This window comes from Sebastes umbrosus, chromosome 20 (genome assembly GCF_015220745.1).
Source record: "Sebastes umbrosus isolate fSebUmb1 chromosome 20, fSebUmb1.pri, whole genome shotgun sequence".
Lineage (NCBI taxonomy): Eukaryota > Metazoa > Chordata > Actinopteri > Perciformes > Sebastidae > Sebastes > Sebastes umbrosus.
Window position 1 is genome coordinate 12,944,159 of NC_051288.1, and position 23,756 is coordinate 12,967,914.

At 37.7% G+C, this 23,756-nt stretch overlaps 2 protein-coding genes across 9 annotated transcripts; one reads left to right on the forward strand and one right to left on the reverse strand.

Annotated features, from left to right (window-relative positions):
- The first annotated feature begins 579 nt into the window (after nt 1–579).
- On the forward strand, nt 580–3,637 carry si:dkey-197c15.6 (putative nuclease HARBI1). The gene is made up of 2 exons (XM_037754874.1): nt 580–1,413; nt 2,960–3,637. Exons 1-2 carry the CDS (start codon nt 636–638, stop codon nt 3,358–3,360), a joined length of 1,179 nt encoding a protein of 392 aa, XP_037610802.1. The 5' UTR covers nt 580–635; the 3' UTR covers nt 3,361–3,637.
- Nucleotides 3,638–4,267: 630 nt separating this feature from the next.
- Nucleotides 4,268–20,234, reverse strand: LOC119479362 (receptor-type tyrosine-protein phosphatase H-like). 8 transcript variants are annotated; one of them, XM_037754864.1, is made up of 25 exons: nt 19,880–20,234; nt 18,768–18,888; nt 18,347–18,616; nt 17,895–18,146; nt 17,385–17,654; nt 16,760–17,017; nt 14,610–14,861; nt 14,144–14,395; nt 13,650–13,904; nt 13,102–13,353; nt 12,594–12,851; nt 11,603–11,872; nt 10,336–10,593; nt 9,922–10,152; nt 8,716–8,979; nt 8,450–8,543; nt 8,312–8,362; nt 8,043–8,124; nt 7,793–7,883; nt 7,594–7,667; nt 7,203–7,337; nt 6,829–6,951; nt 6,384–6,544; nt 4,978–5,113; nt 4,268–4,495 (listed from the first exon to the last, which is right to left on the reverse strand). In XM_037754864.1, exons 1-25 carry the CDS (start codon nt 19,946–19,948, stop codon nt 4,367–4,369), a joined length of 4,608 nt encoding a protein of 1,535 aa, XP_037610792.1. In that variant the 5' UTR covers nt 19,949–20,234; the 3' UTR covers nt 4,268–4,366. The 8 variants fall into 8 exon arrangements, with proteins under 8 accessions (XP_037610792.1, XP_037610796.1, XP_037610795.1 ...); XM_037754868.1 differs by lacking the exon at nt 17,385–17,654; XM_037754867.1 differs by lacking the exon at nt 14,610–14,861 and having other exon boundaries at nt 19,880–20,233.
- Between the last annotated feature and the right edge of the window lie 3,522 nt (nt 20,235–23,756).

Here is a 23,756-nt window from a genome sequence, read left to right on the forward strand (position 1 = left end):
AAAGAGATACTGTATTTTTTTCAACTGATAAGCATGTTTTTCTCTACAGTCCAGGGTTCACACTTGTGATAATGTGAGGAATATCATGTCATTTTACAGAGAGCAGAAATCAGCACTTCTCTCTGCAAAAAAAATGTGCAGAATTGTTTGCTTGTGGTCAGTTCAGAAACAGCTACACATATTTTAAAAAAATTATATATATACTGTTTTTCTGTGACATTCTGTGGGACTAGGCCACCTTACCCTTTTTAATAAAATAAAGTGAATATTCGTGTAATTTATTGAAGAAGAAAAACATTTTAATTTCTCTGTGTTCGCTTTGGTTTTGGTCAAATTCACAACTAGACATGCAACATCTGGATCTGGAGGTATAAAGGTGAATGTAATATATTTTTTTATTATAGTGTTTTACCTCTATTTCCTCACTTTCACTTTTATTCCCACAGATTATTTATTTATTATTATTCATTATATTAATTAATTATTATTTAACAAACCAGGGAGAGACTGGAATGTCATGGAATATACTGTAATTTCCTATTTCATGATCTATTTCTACACAGCTGCATTCCTCTCCACTGGGTGGTGATGGAGAGCAGCTTTGCCTAAACATTACAGAAGAAGACCTTGCTTCCATGATCCTTCCTACTGTTTATCATCATCATTCATCCAGTAATCTTTGTACCAGAGTTAAACACGTGTGTATTTGCTGCAGAGGTAAACAAATGGCCTTCGCTCTGCCGGTGTGGCTGGCGGTGCAGGACGAACTCCTCGGACATGTCGCACCGGACTGTTCGCCTCCGAGCTGCTTCGACGACTTCGACGACGACGCTTTGTTCCAGATGTTCCACCTCACCAGACCGTGCATTGCGTTCATCACGGACGCGGTGCGCATCCGCATGAAGAATAACAACGCTTTAAAGAAATCCGCCATGCCAGTGGACGCCACCGTCATGGTTTCGCTCAACTACTTCGCGCACGGAGTTTCGTCCGCCGACGTCGTGCAGAGAGTCGCGCCGAACCAGGCGGACAGCCCCGCGGTGATCAGCGCGCTGTCCGGAGTCATCGCGGGTTTGGCGGATCAGTTTATCTCATTCCCGCTAATAAAGGACGCCAAAACTAACGTGGCTTTAAAGATTAAGAAGCTGTGCGGGATCCCCAACGTGCTGGGCGTCCTGGCTCCGGCTCACTTCAAGATCAGAGCGTCTCCGTACGAGAAGGAGACCTTCAGGTCGTTTGTGAACACCTTGGGCTACACGTCGGTGGTGAGCCAGATCATATGCGACTCAGACGGCAACATACTGAGTGTGGAGAAGTGCTGTGTGGGCAGCACGTTTGAGCAGGAGATGTGGGAGTCGTCCTTCAAAGGAAGAGAGATGGAGGAGGAGCTGCACGGACCATACTGGGTTATTGGTAAGATGCCAGCACTGCTCCCAGTACACCACTTACACTTACACACCAAACAACTGACAGTAACCTGATATGTTCAGGTGGAATTTCATTCATTCATTCATTCATTCATTCATTCATTCTCACTGTGCAATATCATTTTCCACTTGTGCAATTTTGTTAATAGTCTGTTTATTGTCAATACTGTATATACTGCTCCTATTTTTATACTTCCTTCTATTTAAATGGTTCATATTTTGTTACTTTGTTTAGCTCTTTTTACTGTGTTAGCTGATGCATCTTGTTTTTTTCACTATCCTCTGTTGTCCTACCATATGCATCATGCTGTATGTACAGTGCATGGCTTTACTAACATTAATTTTTTACATAGTACCATACTGCCAGTCAGAGGTTTTCTGCTTGTGAAACATTGAGCACAACTCTTCCCAACCCTGCCTCATCATAGAACACTGACAATAAATAAGATAATGGCTTAAGTGGCTTTAAAGGTCTGTCTATTTGAAATGTGCATGTGTAAAGAAAGGGCTCAAGACAAGAATCCACTCAATACCATTTAAAAAGAAGGAAGTATATACTGCTTCTATTTTTATACTTCCTTCTATTTAAATGGTTCACATTTTGTTACACTTTGTCTAGCTCTTTTTTTTTTTTTTTTTTTACTGTTTTAGCTGATGCTTCTTGTTTTTTGCACCTCCCCCTTTGCTGCTGTACACTGCAAATTTCCCCACTAATAAACTAATAAAAGAATATCTTATCTTATCTTATACTGTAGGGTGAATTAGCCTAATGTGGGACATTTTATGCATTTCAGATTTCTGGAATATATTGTGATATGAAGCCAATATATTAAAACCCACCACACCCAGTACCACTCTGAAATCCCCCAGGAAGTGTCCTAATCATACCAAAAAAAAAGAAAATGCAGATATCACACTAATAAAAGAAATGGTAGACATATCAGTAATGCCAAGTTTTCTCAGGCAAATCTTGATTTTCTAATGTGGGACATTGAAAAGTCTGTTAAAAAGGCCTAAAAATCACCTTAATTAATGCAGGAAACACTCAAGGCTAAAAGTGCAATCCCATATTCAGTAATTTTACCACTTACAATGTTATTGTGAGGAGGGGCGTTTCAGACAGAGGGTGAAAAGAGGTACTGAAGCACAGCTGATATGCACCTGAGCACAATAAGTCCTCTTTAAGTTAATGTCCTTTTTGTTAATGATTGTTGGAATGAATTTTCATACTTAATAACTCTGGCTTAATAATTGCCATATTACATCATACACACTGATACTTATACTGATACGCTGATACTAGCATTTTGTAACAATTACTGCTACTAACATTACTGCTTTATCATCTTCTGAAGAAAGCGCTCACTTCTGGTTTAATCGTGCGGTTTCTTTAGAGTAGGTGTATAGTTTCTCAAGTTTTTCTTATGAATTCCTCTCAGATTGTACACTGCAAGGCCAGTTTGTACCCTCTACAATCCATATTACATGTTTCGTTTTTTATTAATTGCCTTCTCTCCTGTCTTTTCTTATAGGTGGGAAAGGCTATCAATTAAGCAAACATGTCCTGACTCCTGTGCCCCAACCTGCAAATGACAGTGAGACCCGCTTCAATGACGCCCACACGAAGATCCACAACGTCATGCGGACGACGCTGGGCTCCATGAAGAGACGTTTCAGGTGTCTGATGCAACTTGGCTTTGCACAAGAGGGCTCTTTGGACAAAAAGGCCAACATTATCAAGGCGTGCAGTGTCCTGCACAACATCGCTAAGAAGTTCTCCGTGCCTCCCCCGCCTGTAGCTGGTAAGATTGAGCCCCTGCATCCAGGCAAGCAGCATTCAGTGCCAGTCGACACCAACACCGAGGCTCTACAAGCCAGACAGGAGCTCATCTATCGTAACTTCCCTGTTGCCTCCACTAGCCAGGACCCATAAAGGCATCACCGGGGAGGTATGCGTGAGCAGAGTGGGTGTGTTTTCTGCTCTCGGAAGCAAAAAAAACATCAACATACACTAAGGATAAACACTGGATCCTAAAACGAACTTATAATGCAAGATGTACACACAGTTTGTTGCTGTTCTCCGACAGTTTGACACTAATTTGTAAATGCGACAGCATATTGTGTTTTTCATCTCGTTTGCAGACTTTGTAAAAACACATTCAGGTATTTTTGTTAATAAAAAATATTTTATTTCTTGTACAAATAGAAAAGCATTCTTTTCTACCGACATTTCTTATTGCTATTAAATGTAATTTGAAAACATTTTTCGGTCACCTGGAGTGTTGACAAGAAGAAGAAGAAGAAGAAGAAGAAAAATACACATTTTGTAGATGAGAGAAACAAAAAATGTACAAGTTAAATAAAATCTAAAGATGCGATGCATGTACAGGAAATATATTAGACTTAAATGTTTTTGATATTTACAGTTATACAAAATATAGCATGTAGACTTTCAAATTAGTTTTTCATTAAGTTAATTTTTCATTAATAGATAGTGCTAACAATATGCTCGTTCGAGATGAGCAAGGCCTGCGCAGAATCGATTAACCGGCGGTCGCCGCACAATGCATGCCGATTAGATTTGTGTCCGACTTGAGCCCGATTTGCTCTGACGTCATGCAAACGTGGGCAACGATAGAATACAATGCCAGATACACGCACACTTCCACATATATATATATATATATATATTAACCAACAAATCTAAATAAATTTGAACGTGGTCTGCAAACTACAAGTAGCATACAGATCAGATCTAACAGGATGTACCTATTCCTGTGACTTCCTGTAAATTCTTTGAAGGTGGCTGGAAACTGTCCGACCTGACCGCAGTTTTTTTGTCACCGCCCCCTGCTGCTGCCGCCTGATCTCGTCTACTTCCCTGGCGAGGCGCAGTTCATCTCGAACGAGCCTATTCTTGTTTAGTTAAGGCATTTGTGCTAACGTAGCTCTCGGAGTGCAGTGGCGTTGACGTAGATCATGTCTGAATTCTCATATATGTTCTCTTCAGTCTTCTCATTTGGCTGCAGACGGTCCATGATGCTTTGGTGCAGGAAAACATACTGGGACTGGAGATAGATAAACCACATTTGCTGGTCATTTGAAAAGCAGAACTTTACTCTCTGTCACTTCCTCGTAGGTGTTAACAAGCCTCAGAGTTTCCTAATATAATGTAGGTCAAACTTTTGTGTTTGGACTTATAATTCAGCATCACAACTTATGTGCATATAAACACACACCTTAGAACAGTGAGGCCTACATTAACGTGACTGTGTCTATTTTTGGTAAATATTTTGTAAAATATTGACTGGTAAAAGTTGAAATGAGACAGTAGAAAAGACTATTTCAGAGCCATGTTTTTAGAGGATGGATATGAACAGCTACATGATGGAAATCAAAGCAAAGCTTACCATACATACCTACTGTATACTGCATATATATATATAATATCGTGACAGTGCTTGTACTGTATCACCAGCTGTGTCCAAACGTCAAGAGACTCACCCTTAAACGGGTACCTAACTAAGGAAGTGGTAGCTCAGCCTCTTACCTCTGTCTGCACCATGTGTGGGCGGCTCAGTCTCATCTTGTGCACAAAGCCATTGATGCCCACTGCTCTTTCCTTCTCTAGCTGCTGAAGCAGCACATCCAGGGCAATGATAGTGCCTGTCCTCCCCACTCCAGCACTAAGAGAGTGACATATGGCAAAAGGTTAGCAGTTATTGTCCAACTATGACGGTCATCATCAGCTTGTCCTGATGTCCAAAGTAGATTTGTAACTTTATGTTGTAGTTTGTAGAAATCACTCATTACTGACCTCAAAACATTTTCTTCTTACTAAGCCAGTGAAAGTTATAAAAGCTGGTATTTTATTTAAAATGAATGTGCATATACTGTATATTAAGTATTTGTTAGTGATTACCAAATGATTTGTAAACCTTTAAGAAAACGTTTGTAAAGCATCTATAAACATTACATAGACAGATGGACCAGAAACCATTGACAGAGTATTAACTATCTATCTAAATAATGTTTATAGATGCTTTACAAAATATTTATTAACCATTTAATTATAATCATCAGTTGCAATGTTATAATAGCATCTGTTCCAAAATGTTCTTTCAGGTTTTACAGGTACGAGAGGGTGGAGCTAAGCACAACCGAACGCTGAATAAGACATTTACAGGCAACCAAAAAGGTTATAATTAACGTTCATGAACTGAAAACATTATTTTATCATCAGTTTGTATAATGTGAAATTATTAGTTTACAAATTCTATATTGAATCATAGCTGATAAGAGACCATAATTACATTCTGCTTACATTAGTACACTATCTATTATCAGTTTATTGTTGCACACATTATAACATTTTATATATTACTGTATATCATAAGATATAACAGCAGTAAGATATTCAGATAGATATTCATTTTAGTTAGATGGTAGAAATAAGGTCTGTGGTTAACACAAGCTGAAGAGATTTTGTTTTGTTCTACGACATAAAATACACCAGTAAATATCCCACTAATGAATTTCGAAGCTTTTACATGTCTTAATAAAGGCAGTTGCAAACAATTGACTAAATGAGACTACTAAATGTCATCACACCGACTCGTTCTCCTTTACAGCCTCGTTGTGTATACTCGAGTTCATGCAGGGTGTAGTTCGTTTATAGCCTAACGTCAGCTTTTTACTTCTGCATTCACATTTCAAAAATCATAAAGTGGTGTTAATGTGTGAAGATTATCTTGCTGAACAAAACGTGTAAGTATCATAAACGTTTATTTGCCACAGAGCTTCTGCTATAATCCAAACACCAATGGAAAAAACCCCATTGGCTTTTTGTTGAGGTAATCAGGGCTATGCTTACTTCCTGGTTGGCCTACAAATATAAATCATCCCTGCAGCTCTATGGCAAAGGTTACTCTCCAGACTTAAGCACTTTTTCTGTACCTGCAGTGAACCACAGTTGGCGCTCCAGCCCCTTCTCTCTCTATGTGCCGTCTCACCAGTCCTCTGAACTGGATCAGGGCTTCGGTGCCCTGTGGGACTCCGTGGTCAGGCCAGGCAGTGAAGTGAAAATGTTTCACTGTGCGCTCCCCTGAGTTGTTGCTCTGCGAAGACGATACACATAAATTAATTCAAATAAAGTAAGTCTCAGTCTTGAACTCACAAAGTCAACGTTGAAGTCGTCGAGCGTTATCCTCTTTAAAAGCAAATGTGTACAAATTCAAATAAGCTTTACAGCAAACTACATTTAACATTTTCTATAAATTGTTATTTGTGCTCTGACACAGTCACAGTTTTCATTCATTTTGTTGCGCTTTGTGACTTGTAAATATATTAATACCCAACCTATTTAGTTACACTATATACAATTTTTAGAGATGTTTCGTACGTGTTTCACGCTAAATTCCCTCAATGTCCAGTAAGGCTCCTCCTGCTCAGATCTGATGGTGACCAACAGCTCTCCGTTAAGGCAAGGTTTACTGTCTGCAGGCCAGTATCGTTGACACTTAGTCTGGGAAAAAGAAACATAGAGAAAACAAAATTAGGTTATTGAAGTTGTTTTAATGTGGCGGTCAGTTCTTTGTGGAGACTGAAAAACCCCACAAAAAATAATTGTGTGCACAGTAACGTAAACTGACATCATTTGAAAACACATTAGCTATAAGAGCAAATGATTGGACAAATGAAGGACTCACTAAATTAAGTTCGCACTTACCTTAAAATCTGTCAATAAAACATCTCAAAATCTTCCAGATTACTCACCTTTCCTCCCTCGGTGCAGTTGGTTACCATGACGATGCCGTTCACTCTTTGTTCCCAGATCATTCTCCAGAAATCATTGACTGTGGAGGGCAGAGGACCCTGGGTGGCGATGTACTCTCTGTTGCTGTTGTAGCCCTGAGAAGCAATTGCCAAGGTTAACACGAACACTTCTGTAGCTTGTACAAGTCCTTCGTTGCTTAGTGTGACGTAAAACACAATTTTGTGCTCATAAAGGCACACAAAGTCAGCATAAATTGCTTGACTTCAAATTAATGTTCATGTGCAGATGTTTTAGCAACCACTTACTTGCAACTGTGGCAACTTCACTACAGATAATTAATGATTCAAGCTTATCATATCTGGCCTTTGACCATTATCAGGTAATACCTACTGGCATGTAATTGGCATTAATGTAGTCGGAGGATCCATTGGGACTGGATGTAAGCTTCACCCGACACCAGTCATCTAGGATGAGGAAAACAGAAGATGGTTTAACTGCAATGCACCACAACAAAGTACACGTTGCTTAAAATTCATGAGTCTCTATTGCTCATGAAAGCGTGGTCCAGCAGTCAGAAGGACAGGCTTACATGGCAGGACGTTGTTGAAACGATTCCTCGCTTTGTTCTCAGGTTCAGTAGCTGCCTTTCGTGTTTGCTCCGTGCCAACAGGACTGAGGCTCTGCATGGAAGTTGGCAGATGACACAGACGTGTGATTGAGACAATGGTCAATGGCCAAGTAAAAGAAACAGAACCACAGCACACATAGGTTTATGGTCATATACGAAAACAGGAAGACATAGAAGAGGAACAAAACATGATTCGTTTTTTTAACTGCACCTCATATTCCTGGCTGAAACCTCTGTTCTCGTCCACACCCAGTTGGTGGAAGTGGTCTGGAAACTTTGCCACAGAAATAGCTCTGAAAAAAACACACAACAAAAGTAGAACTCATGTCATGTAGTAATGATATGTAAGACATGGACATATATAAATATTAGGGTTTAACCTACTAATTCTCTCTAATTATACAAGACCTAATTTTCTATTTTCACTACATTGTCTTCTGACAGTGGTGTTAACATTATGAAGAGATGACTTATACTTACTTGCACTTTTTTTTTGGTTGTTTGGAACCACCGATGAATTGCTTTTTCCTGCTGTGAGAAAGAAGCAAAGAGGTTGTGTGATTGAGTGCAATTCAGTACATTTCAGGGAAATAATCTAATAACTGAGGCAGCACCAACCTGATAATATCTGGTCTTTTAAAAAAAATGAAGACAGCCAGACAGACCAGGACACAAAAAAGCAGAACAGCAAATACTGCCCCTGCAATGACTCCTACAGGGAGTAGAATCTGAATTAAATGCTTTGTAACATACAGTAGATACTCAACACAGCAGATGTCAAAACCAACAAGCAAGTAATATAACTGATTCCAAACAGCACAATAATAAAAAATGTGAGAATATATTGTTAAAATGTTACATCAGCAAACGTCACTTTGACTCACCCCTTGGATCAGTATGACACAAAATAACTAATGGTTTATTACTCCTTTCGGTCCCGGACAGTGAAGTTAAAGACATCTTATATGTTTTAGCAGGTTGGAATCCAGATATATAGATTCTGAGACGCTCTTCCCCATTTCCATACTCTGGGTATTCTTTCCCGTTCACCTCCACTGAAGTCCACACACCGGCCGGTTCATCCAAGACGATTAAGACAGAATAGCCAGCTGCCCAGTACTCACAGCGACCACTTAAAGGCGGAGGAACTGAGTAAAAGAAGTGGGAATGTGCTTTTATAATACAATCAGGAACAACAACACATTCTAGTGTTAAGTATTGGCAAAAAAAAACAACACAAATTCATGCATTTCAATCATCTTTTATTCCCACTAATAGCCTATTAATGATAAGTTGCTTAAAGGTGCTATTGATAACACTGATAACATTAAGCTACTAGATGTCACACCTTGTTAGAAGTGGGAAGCAAACATCAGATATCTCTTTTACAGAGATAAACAAAACATTCCTTCTGGACCCGCCAACATTTTTAAAATGATTAATTCACAATCATAATAATTGTTTCTAGGAAAAGCGACACTTTTATCCGGCTCCTTTCTAAAAGCTCTGTGGATGTATTATTTATTTTAAATTATTTGTCTCCATGAAAATGTTATCAATATGACCTTTAAGTCACAACAATGCCAATCATTCCAGCTTTACCAGAGTGAGGATTTGCCGTTTTTCTCTATTTTATTTAGTGGATACATTGAATATTGGGGATCTTGATTGTTGGTCGGGAAAAAAATTGCAATTTGTCCACTTTGAGTGGGGTATTTGTGTGCATTTCATATTTTTTTCACTTTTTAAAGCAATTAATCTATTATTTAAATACATTAATTGATATGAAAAATGATTATAGCTACAGCCCATAATAATAATCATAGAGAACCATTTCAAATAGCAATAGCATTCATTTGTGGTATGTGAATAAAAGGTGCTGTAGAGTGCGCTGAAGTTTTTTGGTTTCAAGCACACACAAAAAACTTAATTAATCACATGAATGTACACGGCACATTCCTCTATCATTATGGTTCAAATACTTTGAAATCGTTATTCTTAAAATGTGGTTAATGTTAGTACTTCACATTATTTCTGCGGGAAGTGTAGACAAATATTTAGTTAATGTGTTAAGACAAATTTGTACTTACTGATTGTCTGCTCGTGGATACACTGTAGAAAGGTCTTGGAATCTATTTCATACTCAAGAGACACGTTATAGGTGTCACCAGGGTAGAGGCCAGTAAATGACACGTTGTTTCCTCCAGGACTGACATGAGTTTGAGATTTACTAGTGGCTGTTGCATTCGAGAACAAGCCTTGAACCCTTCCTTGGATCGATGAGGTAGTAACATGCCAGGTTACATTGGTACAGTCTATGGCTGAAATGAATGAGAAAATAATTGCAGACAAAAAGCCTTCATTTGTTAAAGTTATACATAATTCAATCAAAAAATAATAATTTTCAAGAAACATGACTTTTTAAATTTGCATGTGGAACAAATGTCATTAGTCATATTGGAAAATATACGTTGACAACAGTTTTTGAGAAGGTGTGTATATACCTGTTACTGTGAAGTCTTCATAAGCGGTGCTGTTGAGTCCAGAGAACACTGTGATCACGCTGAATCGATACGCTGTTCCAGGCTGGAGAGACGTGAATGAACGGGACTCAACATCCAAGGCTCTATTTGTGAGAAGTTGTGGATTTACCCCGTTCATTTCGAAAAAGTAGTCCCAGTCTTTATTCTCTCTCTGCCACGTCAGGGTTATGCTGGTCACAGAGCGTTCAGTCACATTGACCAAAGGCAACATTGAGGGAACTGAAAACACACACACATGTATCAATGTGAATACATTTCAAATGCAGAAAGAAACTTTGAATAGAAGCTTTCTAAGAGGTCTAAAAATACAGATTCAGTCTGACTTGAAGATGGGGTGTGAGTAATAGCCTGCGTATTATGACATATTTTGGAGACAGTCGGGTTGAGCCTTTACAAGTTAGACGCCTGTGTAGCTTTATCCAGGCAGTACAAGTCCTGGGGCCTCATTACAGAAACTTTCTAAGTCTGACATCCTATTTTATCTCAGTTTAGAATGACATTTAGCGATTTTGGTATTACAAAATCATGTTTCCTTACTGCATTTATCATCATTATTCCTCTTTGGATAGGTATTTAGCTATTACAGAAACGTTATAACTTAGGGATTTCCCAAGTTAGAAATCCTAAAAGTCAGTGACAAGTGAGAGCCGTTGATATTATGTCGTGTCCATGTGGAGTAGTTTACCAGTACATTTTAATCAAAGATACAGACATGAGTCACAAGACACAAGTGCGGATTAAAGGACTAAATTTACAGTTAGTTAGGATTTCTTAAGTTAAGATAAGATAGGATAGGACACAGCCATGAGTTTAAGAATTGCTTCTGTAATAGGAAGATAAGATTTTTCCTTATCTTTGAAACTTAAGATATGACAAGCATTTAGGATATTTTTCTATAATGAGGTCCAGGTCACTATATACAGTTGTGTGTTCCATTGAATTCAAGTTCTTAGAATCTATTTTCTACTTTTTTACTGCAGTGCTACTTTGCTTTGATGTTATTCATCTGTTGCAAACTCTTGTGCATAATGAATAGGTAGTATAATGTAATGTCAATAAACATTAGTTCCTCTAAATCCTATGTCTGTTGGAAGTTGAATTTGTGTCGGGTGGGGCTATTTGATAAAGGTTTTTTTTAAAAGGTACAGTTAAATACAGCAATTTGTGTATAATTTGCATATCATAAGCAAAACACCTGGCTTTAAGTGTATACTCAAAGGTCACCTACCAGTCACAGCGTTAAATGAGAATCCAGTGCTGTTGACTTTCTCAAAGCCAGTGATGAGAATGAAATTATATTTTGTCCCAGCATTAAGCGAAGAGACCTCGTAGATAACTGATGCCTTTTGATAAAATGTGTCGCCATTGACCTCAGTGGAACTTCCATTGTTATCATTTTGTAGGAAGTATGTTGAGATGTTGTTAACCTTGTTCCACGTCAGAGTTATACTACTCTCGTTTTGTGTCAACACAGTCACATTATTAACATTTCCAGGAGCTGAAAGAGGACAAAGGAAACAGTTGTTATAATCGGTAACACTTTATAATAACCATCATTAATAAATGGTAAATTGATAGTTAATTAAACTGAAATGATAGTTTACTGTTAACAAACAATGAAATGGTGATTAATGATGTTTACTAAGTATTAGTAAATAGTAAGTTATTAGTTATTAGTTATTTTAGCATTAGTTTATGGAATATGAAATAATTATCATAGCTAAATTATTTGTAAACCTTTAAGAAATCATTTGTAAAATATCTATAAACATTACATATATAGATGGACCAAAAAACAATTATTAACCATTAAAAAAGTGCTACAAATATCTGGTCTATCAATCTATGTCATGTTTATAGATGTTTTAGAAATCCTTTGTCAATCATTAACAAGTACTTAATATAGCATATAAAATGTTATAATGTGAACAACAATAAACTGTTAAAATAACATTAATTATAGCATTACTAATATTAGTAAATGTTATTAATTATCATATCATTGTTTGTTAATAGTAAAATAACAAACTAAAGATGATTTTATTATCAATTTACATTTATTAATGATGGTTATTATAAAGTGTTACCGCATAATATGTTACTTTTTTTAAAAACTTTCACGCCATTCTGATATTTTCTCAAAAACAGTGATACTAAGTGAGCAACAGCGATCTCTCAACAGCTCTGTCCTGGCTCATATCAGAGGGAAATCATCTTACCCGTAAATGCAGTGGTGTTTAATCCGCTGCTTCTGACATTTTTGAACACAGTGAAGAGAGTGATGTTGTATTTAGTCGCAGTTATGAGCCCTAAGATTGTGTGCGTCACGGTTTCTAGTCCCTCTGATGCTTTGACGTTTATCATCGTTTCATTGAACACAAGTGTATAGTTGGGGATGCCATCCACTTTTTTCCACTGAAGAGTTATACTGGTCTCATTTTGTCCGACTGATTCTAACACATCTGTGTTACGTGGAGCTAGAGTGTAAAGAAACACCATGAAAGAATTGTCACAAAATTTAAAAAAAATTATAGGATATCCCTGATAAAATGTTTTGTGCATTTTCTATTCAAACAATAAGTTACATTCAATTTCAGTATTTTAGCAGCAACAGTCCAATATACGAAGCGAGCAACTCCCCTGTTACCGAGAAACCATAAATAAGTTATTATTACAGCTTTTTTTGCTTTGTTATAGACTTTTATTATTAGAGGGAAAACATCTTACCAGTGACTGGGCTGTAGTTTACTCCACTGCTTCTGATATTTTCAAAAACAGTGAAGAGCCTGAAGTAATATTCAGTCCCACTTGTGAGCTCTGAGATTGTGTGTGTCACTTGTGCCGCTGATGCAGTGACGTTGTTTTCACTTCCATTGAACACAAGTATATAGTAAGGGATATTTCCCACGTTTTGCCACTGCAGAGTTATACTGGTCTCATTTTGGTCAACTGATTTGAAACCTTCTGCATTAAGAGGAGCTAGGATGTAAAAAGACATGGAGAAGATACTGTAACAAAATCTGTGGATTATTCGGATACCCCTGATAAATTTGTATGTTACGAGGAGCTAGAATGTAGTGAGACATTAATCCTTGTAATTGCACGCAGTATCTAATCATGTCTCTATATTAGCTGTTGCAAGTTTTGTTTTCTTCTAATGACAAAGAGGAAGGTGGTGAAAATGGTAGTTAAAAGTACAATTACAGTTACAGCACTTTTTTTTTAATTTGCATATCACGAGCCAAATGTCTGAATCCAAATGTAAGATCACTTACCAGTGACAGCTGCAATCCAGCGTCCAGTGCTGTTGACCCCCTCAAACAGAGTGATGACAGTGAAATTATATTTTTTCCCGGCAGTCAGAGAAGTAACCACATGTGTAACTGATGCGTCTTGAGATTCGCTGATGGGGTCCTCTTTGTTGTCATATTGTAGGAAGTATGTTGAGATGCTGTTGACTTTGTCCCACATCAGAGTTATGCTACTCTCATTTTGTGTTGACACGTTCATGTTCTTCACATTTTCAGGTGCTGAAAAGATAAAGAGTTGACAGTTTCATTAGAGAATGCAATTGCGAGGCTTTCACCACAATAAAGGGTTTTGTGGTGTATTTTTAGCAAATAAATAGTAGTTATTTTATCAGCAACAGTCAAAAATGTTAAGTGAGCAACATAAATCTATTAATAATAAGAAACTTTGAATTGGATATTGTTACAGAGCTCTGCCCTGGCTCTTGTTGTTGGCCTATATCAGCAGAAAAACATCTTACCCGTGACTGCAGAGAGGTTTACTCCACTGCTTCTAACAGTTTCAAACACAGTGAAGAGAGTGACGTTGTATTTAGTCCCACTTGTGAGCTCTGAGATTGTGTGATTCACTTGTTCCGCTGATGCAGGGACATTTATCTCACTTCCATTGAACACAAGTACATAGTTAGAGATAGTTCCCACTCTTTGCCACTGCAGAGTTATACTGGTCTCATTTTGGTCAAGTGATTTGAAATCTACTGCATTAAGAGGAGCTAGGATAAAAAAAAGACATGGAGAAGATACTGTAACAAAATCTGTGGATTATCCGGATACCCCTGATCAAATTTTGTGTTTTGTGTAGTTTTTTCAAACAAATAATAAGTTGCATTACATAACAGTATTTCATCAGCTACAGTAAAACAATATTAAATGAGCAAGACATGGTCTGGCTCTTGTTATATGGCTATGAGAGGAACATTCACTTACCTGTAGCTGCAAAGAGGTTTACTCCTCTGCTTCTAACAGTTTCAAACACAGTGAAGAGAGCGACGTTGTATTTAGTCCCACTTGTGAGCTCTGAGATTGTGTGTGTCACTTGTTCCGCTGATGCATGGACATTTATCTCACTTCCATTGAACACAAGTACATAGTTAGAGATAGTTCCCACTATTTGCCACTGCAGAGTTATACTGGTCTCATTTTGGTCAACCGATCTGAAATCTTCTGCATCACGAGGAGCTAGGATGTAAAAAGACATGGAGAAGATACTGTAACAAAATCTGAGTTTAAATAAGTGACAGGATATATGCTTTGTGTATTTTTTTTCAAACAATAAGTTGCATTACATTACAGTATTTCATCAGCCACAGTCAACAATATTAAGTTAGCAACACCCCTCTGTTACTCAGAGACTTTAAATTATATTATATATCAGCCTGTTCTCATTCTCAGGGAGTCAAATACCGAGGCTTTGTCTGGGCTGTCGGTGTTCGGTACCGCCACACACAACAACCTTTAGCGCCAGTATGAAAAGAATTGGGCCGCCCTTTACCTATAATGTAAACCCATCAAATGCTCTGAGAAAGTGAGCCAGGAGTGTAGTGCCATAGTTTAAAGAGTGAAAAGACAAACCGGGCAGGAGGGAGGGGAGGTGGATGGGTCCACCAAACACAAGACTTTCATCCAGGACTCTTGTGCGTCACGTTACAAGCAGCTACTGTTTGTGTTCCGTGTTCACAACGTTCAGTGTCATTTCTACTGTACAAACATACTAGTTTCAAGCCCAACCATGTAGTCCTTTCCTAAACCTAACTCTAGTGGTTTTGTTGCCTAATGCTAAAGTGACACCAAGGGGAACTATAGCGGGTTTGTTGCCTATTGCTAAAGTGACACCAAGGGGAACTACAGCGGTTGTGATGCAAAAAATAAAGTCACGCCAAGGGGCGTGAGAAAGCTGCGGTATGTGACGAGTTGGGAAGAGAACATGTTGCATATCTTTACAGACAGTGCTCGAAGTGGGGCAGTACTCACAGGTACTCAGTACCGGCACTTATTCATTTTACTCTTTGGCGTACCGTGACTTTTTCTTGCGCACCGGCACTTCTCACAAGTTGCCGGTACTCTTTTCTGCCCTCTCCAAATCAGGTTCTCTGAGAGATGTATGAACATAAAAACTATGTGGACAGCATCTGGATGTGCCGACACACGGCACTGGGGAGGGGCAGTGAGAACGAGGGTGCTGTAATTTATCAATACAATGTTCATGTCCTTTTTGTAAAATAATTAGTGAAATGTTTGTCATAACTTTTGTTTGTTTTTTATTTGTGAACAATTATAATTAATGAAACATTATTTAAAAGTTTTCTGAATCTGCTCTTTGAGGGCAAACATTTCCCACTGCAGAGCTATACTGGTCTCATTTTGTCCAACTGATTTTAAATCTTCTGCGTTTTGAGGAACTAGGATGCAAAGAGAAGTTATTCCTCGTAAATATAAAGTAATCACGTCTCTATATTATCTATTCAACTGCAAGTTCTGTTTTGCTGAACTTACAAAGAGGAAAGAGTGTTAAAATGGTAGTTACAAGTGCAATAAAATACAGCATTTTGTTTTTAATTCCATTATTTTACCCGCAACAGTCAAAAATATTAAGTCAGCATCTGTTAATAGGAAAAAGAAAATGTACATATTGTTACAGAGCTCTGTCCTGGTTGTTGTTGGCCTATATCAGAGGGAAAACATCTTACTGGTAAATGCAGTGGTGTTTGTTCCACTGCTTCTGACATTTTCAAACACAATGAAAAGAGTGAAACCGTGTTTAGTCCCACTTCTGAGAATGATTGTGGTCAGATCCCTCTAATGCAGTCACATTTATCTCTCCTTCACTGAACTTAAGGCTATAGTTGAAAATATTTCCCACTTTTTTCCACTGCAGAGTTATACTGGTCTCATTAAGTGCAACTACTTTGAAATCTTCTGCATTACTGGGAGCTAGGATGTAAAAAGACATTGAGTGTTTCATCAGCCACAAATATTGAGTGAGCAAGACCCCTCTGTTGAGAAACTTTAAATATGTTATCTTTCCAGAGCTCTGGCCTGGCTCTTATTATATGGCAATGAGAGGAAAATTCACTTACCAGTAGCTGCAGAGAGGTTTAGTCCTCTGCTTCTGATATTTCCAAACACAGTGAAGAGAGTGAAGTCGTATTTAGTCCCATTTATGAGCCCTGGGATTAATTTTGTCACTGTCACGTCGGCTGATGATGCATTGACGATTATCTCAGATCCATTGAACACAAGTATATATTCGGGGATGTCCGGCACTTTTTTCCACTGCAGAGTTATACTGGTCTCAGTTTGGTCAAGTGATTTGAAATCTTCTGCATTAAGAGGAGCTAGGATGAAAAAAGACATGGAGTTTAAATAAATGACAGAATATCCCTGATAAAATGTGGTGTTTTGTGTAGTTTTTTCAAACAATAATTTGCATTACATTTCAGTATTTCATCAGCCACAGTCAACAATATTAAGTGAGCAACACCCCTCTGTTACTCAGAAACTTTAAGCTTTGTCACGGCCGTCAAGGTTTGGTACCGCCACACATGTACATATTATCATGCAATGCAAGTTGTATTTCGCTCAATTGATAAATAAGGAGGTATGTGAGGAAATGATTATTACAAGTACAATTAAATACAGCAATTTCTCTTTAATCTGCCTATCACAAGCAAAATGCCTGATAGCAAATGTAAGATCACCTACCAGTGACAGCGTCAAATCTGTATCCAGTGCTGTTGACCCCCTTAGACGCAGTGATGAGAGTGAAATTGTATTTTCTCCCAGCAGACAGAGGAGTAACCACATGTGTAACTGATGACACTCCCTCGGATGCAGGGATAAAGTCCTCCTTGAGACTACCATTGTTATCATATTGTAGGAAGTATGTTAAGATGTTGTTAACTTTGTCCCACATCAGAGTTATGCTACTCTCATTTTGTGTTGACACGTTCACGTTCTTCACATTTTCAGGTGCTGAAAAGATAAAGAGTTGACAGTTTCATTAGAGAATGCAATTGCGAGGCTTTCACCACAATAAAGGGTTTTGTGGTGTATTTTTTAGCAAATAAATAGTAATTATTTTATCAGCAACAGTCAAAAATGTTAAGTGAGCAACATAAATCTATTAATAATAAGAAACTTTGAATTGGATATTGTTACAGAGCTCTGCCCTGGCTCTTGTTGTTGGCCTATATCAGAAGAAAGACATCTTACCAGTGACTGCAGAGAGGTTTACTCCACTGCTTTTAACAGTTTCAAACACAGTGAAGAGAGTGACGTTGTATTCAGTCCCACTTGTGAGCTCTGAGATTGTGTGATTCACTTGTTCCGCTGATGCAGGGACATTTATCTCACTTCCATTGAACACAAGTACATAGTTAGAGATAGTTCCCACTCTTTGCCACTGCAGAGTTATACTGGTCTCAGTTTGGTCAAGTGATTTGAAATCTACTGCATTAAGAGGAGCTAGGATGAAAAAAGACATGGAGAAGATACTGTAACAAACACGTGTATATTATCATGTCAGGCAAGTTGTATTTCGCTCAATTGATAAATAGGGAGGTATGTGAGGAAATGATTATTACAAGTACAATTAAATACAGCAATTTGTCTTTAATCTGCCTATCACAAGCAAAATGCCTGATAGCAAATGTAAGATCACCTACCAGTGACAGCGTCAAATCTGTGTCCAGTGCTGTTGACCCCCTCAAACGCAGTGATGAGAGTGAAATTGTATTTTCTCCCAGCAGACAGAGGAGTAACCAAATGTGTAACTGATGACCCTTCCTCGGATGCAGTGATGAAGTCCTCCTTGAGACTACCATTGTTATGATATTGTAGGATGTATGTTAAGATGTTGTCAACCTTGTCCCACTTCAGAGTTATGCTACTTTCGTCTTGTGTCAACACGGTCACGTTTCTCACATCTTCAGGAGCTGAAAAGATAAAGATTTGACAGTTTCATTAAAGAAAGTTTGAGACGCCACATCCGACATCATAATTGGCCTTCACACAAGTCTGCACCAGAATACAAGCAAATACAAACAAGTCACCAACCAAAGATAAAGGACAGCGGCTCAAACTTACGTGCTTTTGTTGTTTGAAGGGTTGTCAGAGTGGTTAACCGTGTTGTTGTCTCTGTTGGGTTTGTTGAACTTGTCAGTGTTGTGTCTGGTGCTGATGATGTTGCGTTGGAGTCAGTGGAACCCTAAAAAACAAATAGGAATGGTTGGTACACAGAGAGAATGGCATAACCCCACCCCCCAAAATAAAAATTAATTTTGAACAAAATTTCCAGAAGTGTTCATGTGACTCTGGACTCACAGTTCACTCTAATGCAATCTTTGAGTATCCCAAAACAATATAATTTCTGCTATTATATTGTATCTAACATACTGTGACCAGCAGTGTGACAAGGGAGTTAAATAAAGACAACACCACTGTTTAGAGGCGTTGTATTCTACTTTTTAGTAAACAATCTTTCCTTATAGGTACAAAAACTCACATCACTTACATACAACTTAAGACTAATATATGACATTGTTGTGCAGGAAACTTGAGGAAACATCTGACATCTTCAAATGCAAATTATGGCCCGGAAATTGTTGTAGCGTTCTGTACTTCGACCTCTAAATCTCAACAAGTACAACACCTAAGATATGCTACTAAAAGAGCTGTTCATAAAACACATATATTTGTGCACAGTAGTTACGTAAAATATCTTCCATGGGCTACATTTTCTATGATATTATAAATAAATTCCATTATTCTAATAAATACAGATAATAATACTAAACAGTATCCAGCTACATCGCTTTGTCTAAAATATTCAATAAACAAGACACCAAATGCTGGAGCTCCCTTTACGTTTTACATTGTTATTTCCTCATTCATGCCTTTGTTTCTCTGAGGAAGTAAGTGAGAATAGATTACTGCAGCCATGAAAAAATGAATTCATATTTCACCATCTGAAAAAGTCCATCATTCTTATGTTGTGCAAGTCTTTTTGTTTTTCTGTACATACTGACATTGCAGACAATGTAATTCCGCTGTCTGAATTTGGTTATGACTCATATCATGCACTGAAGCATCGCTGTGGTTTGGATGCTTTTCTTTTGTTAAGGGTAACTTTCTTTTGAATAGGTAGACTATCTGATCACTATCAGAGTGGAAAAATTAAAAAAAAAAGAAATACTTACCCAAAGTAGACTCAGGAAGACACACAGCAGAAAGTGGTCTGAGGTGATTTTGGAAGATGAAGGCTTCATCGTTATCGTGGTTTATTAAGCTACACTCATACTATGGACTTGTAAAATCCTTTTGTTGTCCCAAGATAAACTTCGCGGTTCTATTTTCAGTGCTGCCACGGGTGTGTTGACAAAAGCACTTGAGGTTGGCAGAGAAATTCTTCGTGCCTGGATTGATGTGGTCCAATATTAACTTTATTCCAGTGGTGTTGACTTTTAATTCTTAACCATGTCCTCCCTCTGTAACCTCTGGTCCCCTCTCATATTGGCAAGTGACTAAGTAAATAGCTGCTTCTCCTTTTTGGCCTTGTACAACCACAGAGACCTTTGCCCCGCCTGCTACTTCCTTATTAACGGCCATAATGTGCTACTTGTCAAAGGTAGGTCAATCAATAAATGTGCCCCTGTTTTACATGTTTATCAGTGGTAATTGCTTTATACCAGCTGTATGTTTCATGTTTGTGCCTGTGTATCTTTATGATGTGCAAATACAATATGACACGTTGATTTTTTTTTTATGAACCTATATAAAGCTTTCAAATGCTGCTCAATATAAATATTGTTTGTTTTGTTTTCTAACTATTTTAAAATGATATTTTAATGATTTCTCAGTTAAAATCACCGTCTAGCCTCTTCAGTTGGTCTGATTTCACAGAACAGTAGATTTGCTTTTGGTTTCTTGAAACTGCCTCGGAAGGCAGTGACATTTATAGCTTCCTTGTGGTTGAGATCTATAAGGAACTACGAACAGAAAACATCCCCAACACACTTTTTACAGAACATGAAGTCTTGACAGTGTTTATGGGCTCATATTATCGTGCAGCGTTCAATAAAAGTGTAGGTATGTCAAAGAAAACGTTGTCTAACATTGTTGGATGGGGAAACATGAGGAGGAAGTAACCTTTATAAATGATAATATTTAATGATCATCTTTTGGTATTCCATGACCTCACGCTTACAGTAAACTTAATGACTGTAATGAGCTTCCGTATTAGATATAGAGCATAACTAGTGCTTGTATTAAAAAGCATTTTCATTTACCATTTATGCAAACTTACTGTATTTTATGATATTTGCCACCTGTTTGCATGATAATTTGTTTTCCTATGACATTTTAAGATCTGCGCTCTAAAGTTATGACTTTGTTAATACTTCAAGCCCTATAAGATATATTTTTCATGTAAATTTTGCAATTGCATAGATCATTGGTCAGTTGGTTTCTCTAAAAACTTTGGTGTAACTGAAACCTTCCTATATATATGTATAAAGAAACATGTCATATCACAAAGTCCAGGTTATTTTTGTGGGTCTGGTCATTCTTGAAGAGAGAAAAGCAATACAAAGTCATACAATTAAATGGTTATTTGAGGTAGCATTGGTTCTCAAGTTTATCAAAAGGCTCTGACTCAGGCTGACAGTATGTGAGGTCGTGCTGTGCACTTTGTGAAGCCTATCTGTATATCCTACCACTAGATAAATTCCTGTACATTTGCTGTATTTCTACTTAGCATTTCTATGAACACAACACTAAATCTGTTGCCCACTAAATCAGTCATTTTCTGTTGGACTCATGGTGAGAAGCTTATCCAAAACTTGTATCACAACTCTCTCAGTTTCCTCCACTTTCCCAGCTTCTCGTCAGATTGCAGCATGTAGCCTACACACTGCGACTGTGCCACTTGTCTCCACTTATCAACTCACTCCTGCCACCACATTACCCCCCATGTCAGGACATCCACTGGCTTCCCATCCACTGCAGGATGGCTACTATCATATCAGTCCAGTTCTGAGGTCTCTACACTGGCTCCCTGTCTCTCAGAGAATTGATTTCAAAATACTCCTGCTGGTTTACAAAGCACTAAATGGTTTAGGGCCAAAATACATTTCTGATCTTCTGCTATGTTATGAACCATCCAGACCTCTCAGGTCATCTGGATCAGGTCTGCTTAGTGTCCCCAGAGTCACAACTAAACATGCAGAAGCAGCGTTCAGCTTTTATGCACCAAATATTTGGAACAAGCTCCCAGAAACCAGCAGGACCAACTCCAACTCTGAGTTCTTTCAAATCAAAGCTTAAAACTTTCCTGTTTGCTGCTGCCTTTTATTAAACCAGATAATGATCTTATACTGCGCTAGAGCTTTTACTCTTGTGTGTTATACTCTATTTTAGCTTCTATCCTAGCTTTTATTTTTAGCTTGTTTTTATTTTCTAATATTTCATGTTTTTGTTTTTATAACTGTTTTAATTATGTCTTAATGTTCTTTTGCACTTTGTCGCAATGTTCTTGAATGTTTATGTAAAGCACTTTGAATTGCCCTGTTGCTGAAATGTGCTCTACAAATAAAGCTGCCTTGCCTTGCCTTACTTTAAACCAGTGTTATGGCTCAGCAGTATGGCCTATATGGTCCCTTTTATATTCAAATCTATTAAAACAATTAGCTGATATAACATTGGGTTGTTTGCGCATTTTGTTTAGGTTGGGTTAAACATACAATCTATGGATTGACACTGACTCACTTTGTCTGAAATGTGTCATTCGTCCCCAGCGCAAGAGGTGGCAGTAGAGATGCACAAACAATATGAACACACATCCAATGAATTGCTAAGACTGAGATTTAATGTTGATCACAATAACTGCAACTTTTGTGAGACTGAGATTGAAACTACTGATCATCTGTTTTTCCACTGTATATATTCTGTGGCATTCTGGGAAGATTTGCAGGACTGGCTGTCAACCAAAATCCAACTACTTGCACCTCTCACAAGAGAAAATATTGTGTTTTGTATTAACATGAAGGACATTAAGAGTGACTTGATATTGAACAATCTGATACTGCTGGCAAATGTTTTCATCCATGCATCCAAATGGAGGAATTTTATTTTTTTTCAAAAGGGACCTTGTGGACAATCATCTCAGTGCTTTAAGACTAATGAAAGGACAACATGCAAAGTGTCTCCTCAGAGCTTATGAAGAACTGAACATACTGTATATGATGATGACCCCTAGAGCTACTATGGAAGAGTGCAGTCGTATTATTATTTATTTATTTATTTATGCATTTCTTTTTTGTTCCTTTAATTATTTTCTAACCCCTCTTTTATTTTTGTTATTATATATTTTTTTATAATTTAAGTTATCTTTCCTATCCAATTGTGCCTTGTATGTTAGAAGTATTGAGTTTAGATAACAATGCCTTAATGTTTGTAAATTAATTTTCTTCAATAAAAAAAAAAAAAAAGAAAAACTCCATGAGCTAACAATGGAGTTAACTAGCATTAGTGACCCCAATCACTAAAGGGGGTATGTCCTAATTACCTCTCATATATGCTTCAGCAGTACACACCTACTAGACCTCTAAGGTCACTGGGAAAAAATCTATTAGTAGTACCCAAAGTCAGAAGGAAACATGGTGAGGCTGCTTTTAGCTACTACGCTGCTCAACTGTGGAACAAACTTCCAGATGAGATCAAAGATGCACCAACAGTGACCACTTTTAAATCTAGACTCAAAACCAAAAACTGTTCTCAGACGCTTTTCTTAATTGATCAAATGCTGCACTTTACTGTCTTTTGATTGTTTTTATTATCCTTTTAATTTTTTTCTTTTAACTTATATTTTTATATTCTTATATTCGTTTTTATCTTATGCACTTTGTGCTCTTTTATGTTGCTTTTATGTATGTAAAGCACTTTGAATTTCCTTTGTGTATGAAATGTGCTATATAAATAAACTTGCCTTGCCTTGCCTTGCCTTACTCTGCCTCTGATTGGCCTACCATGATATTGGCCGAACCAATCGTACTCCTCCTTGCCTAAATCCAACCAATC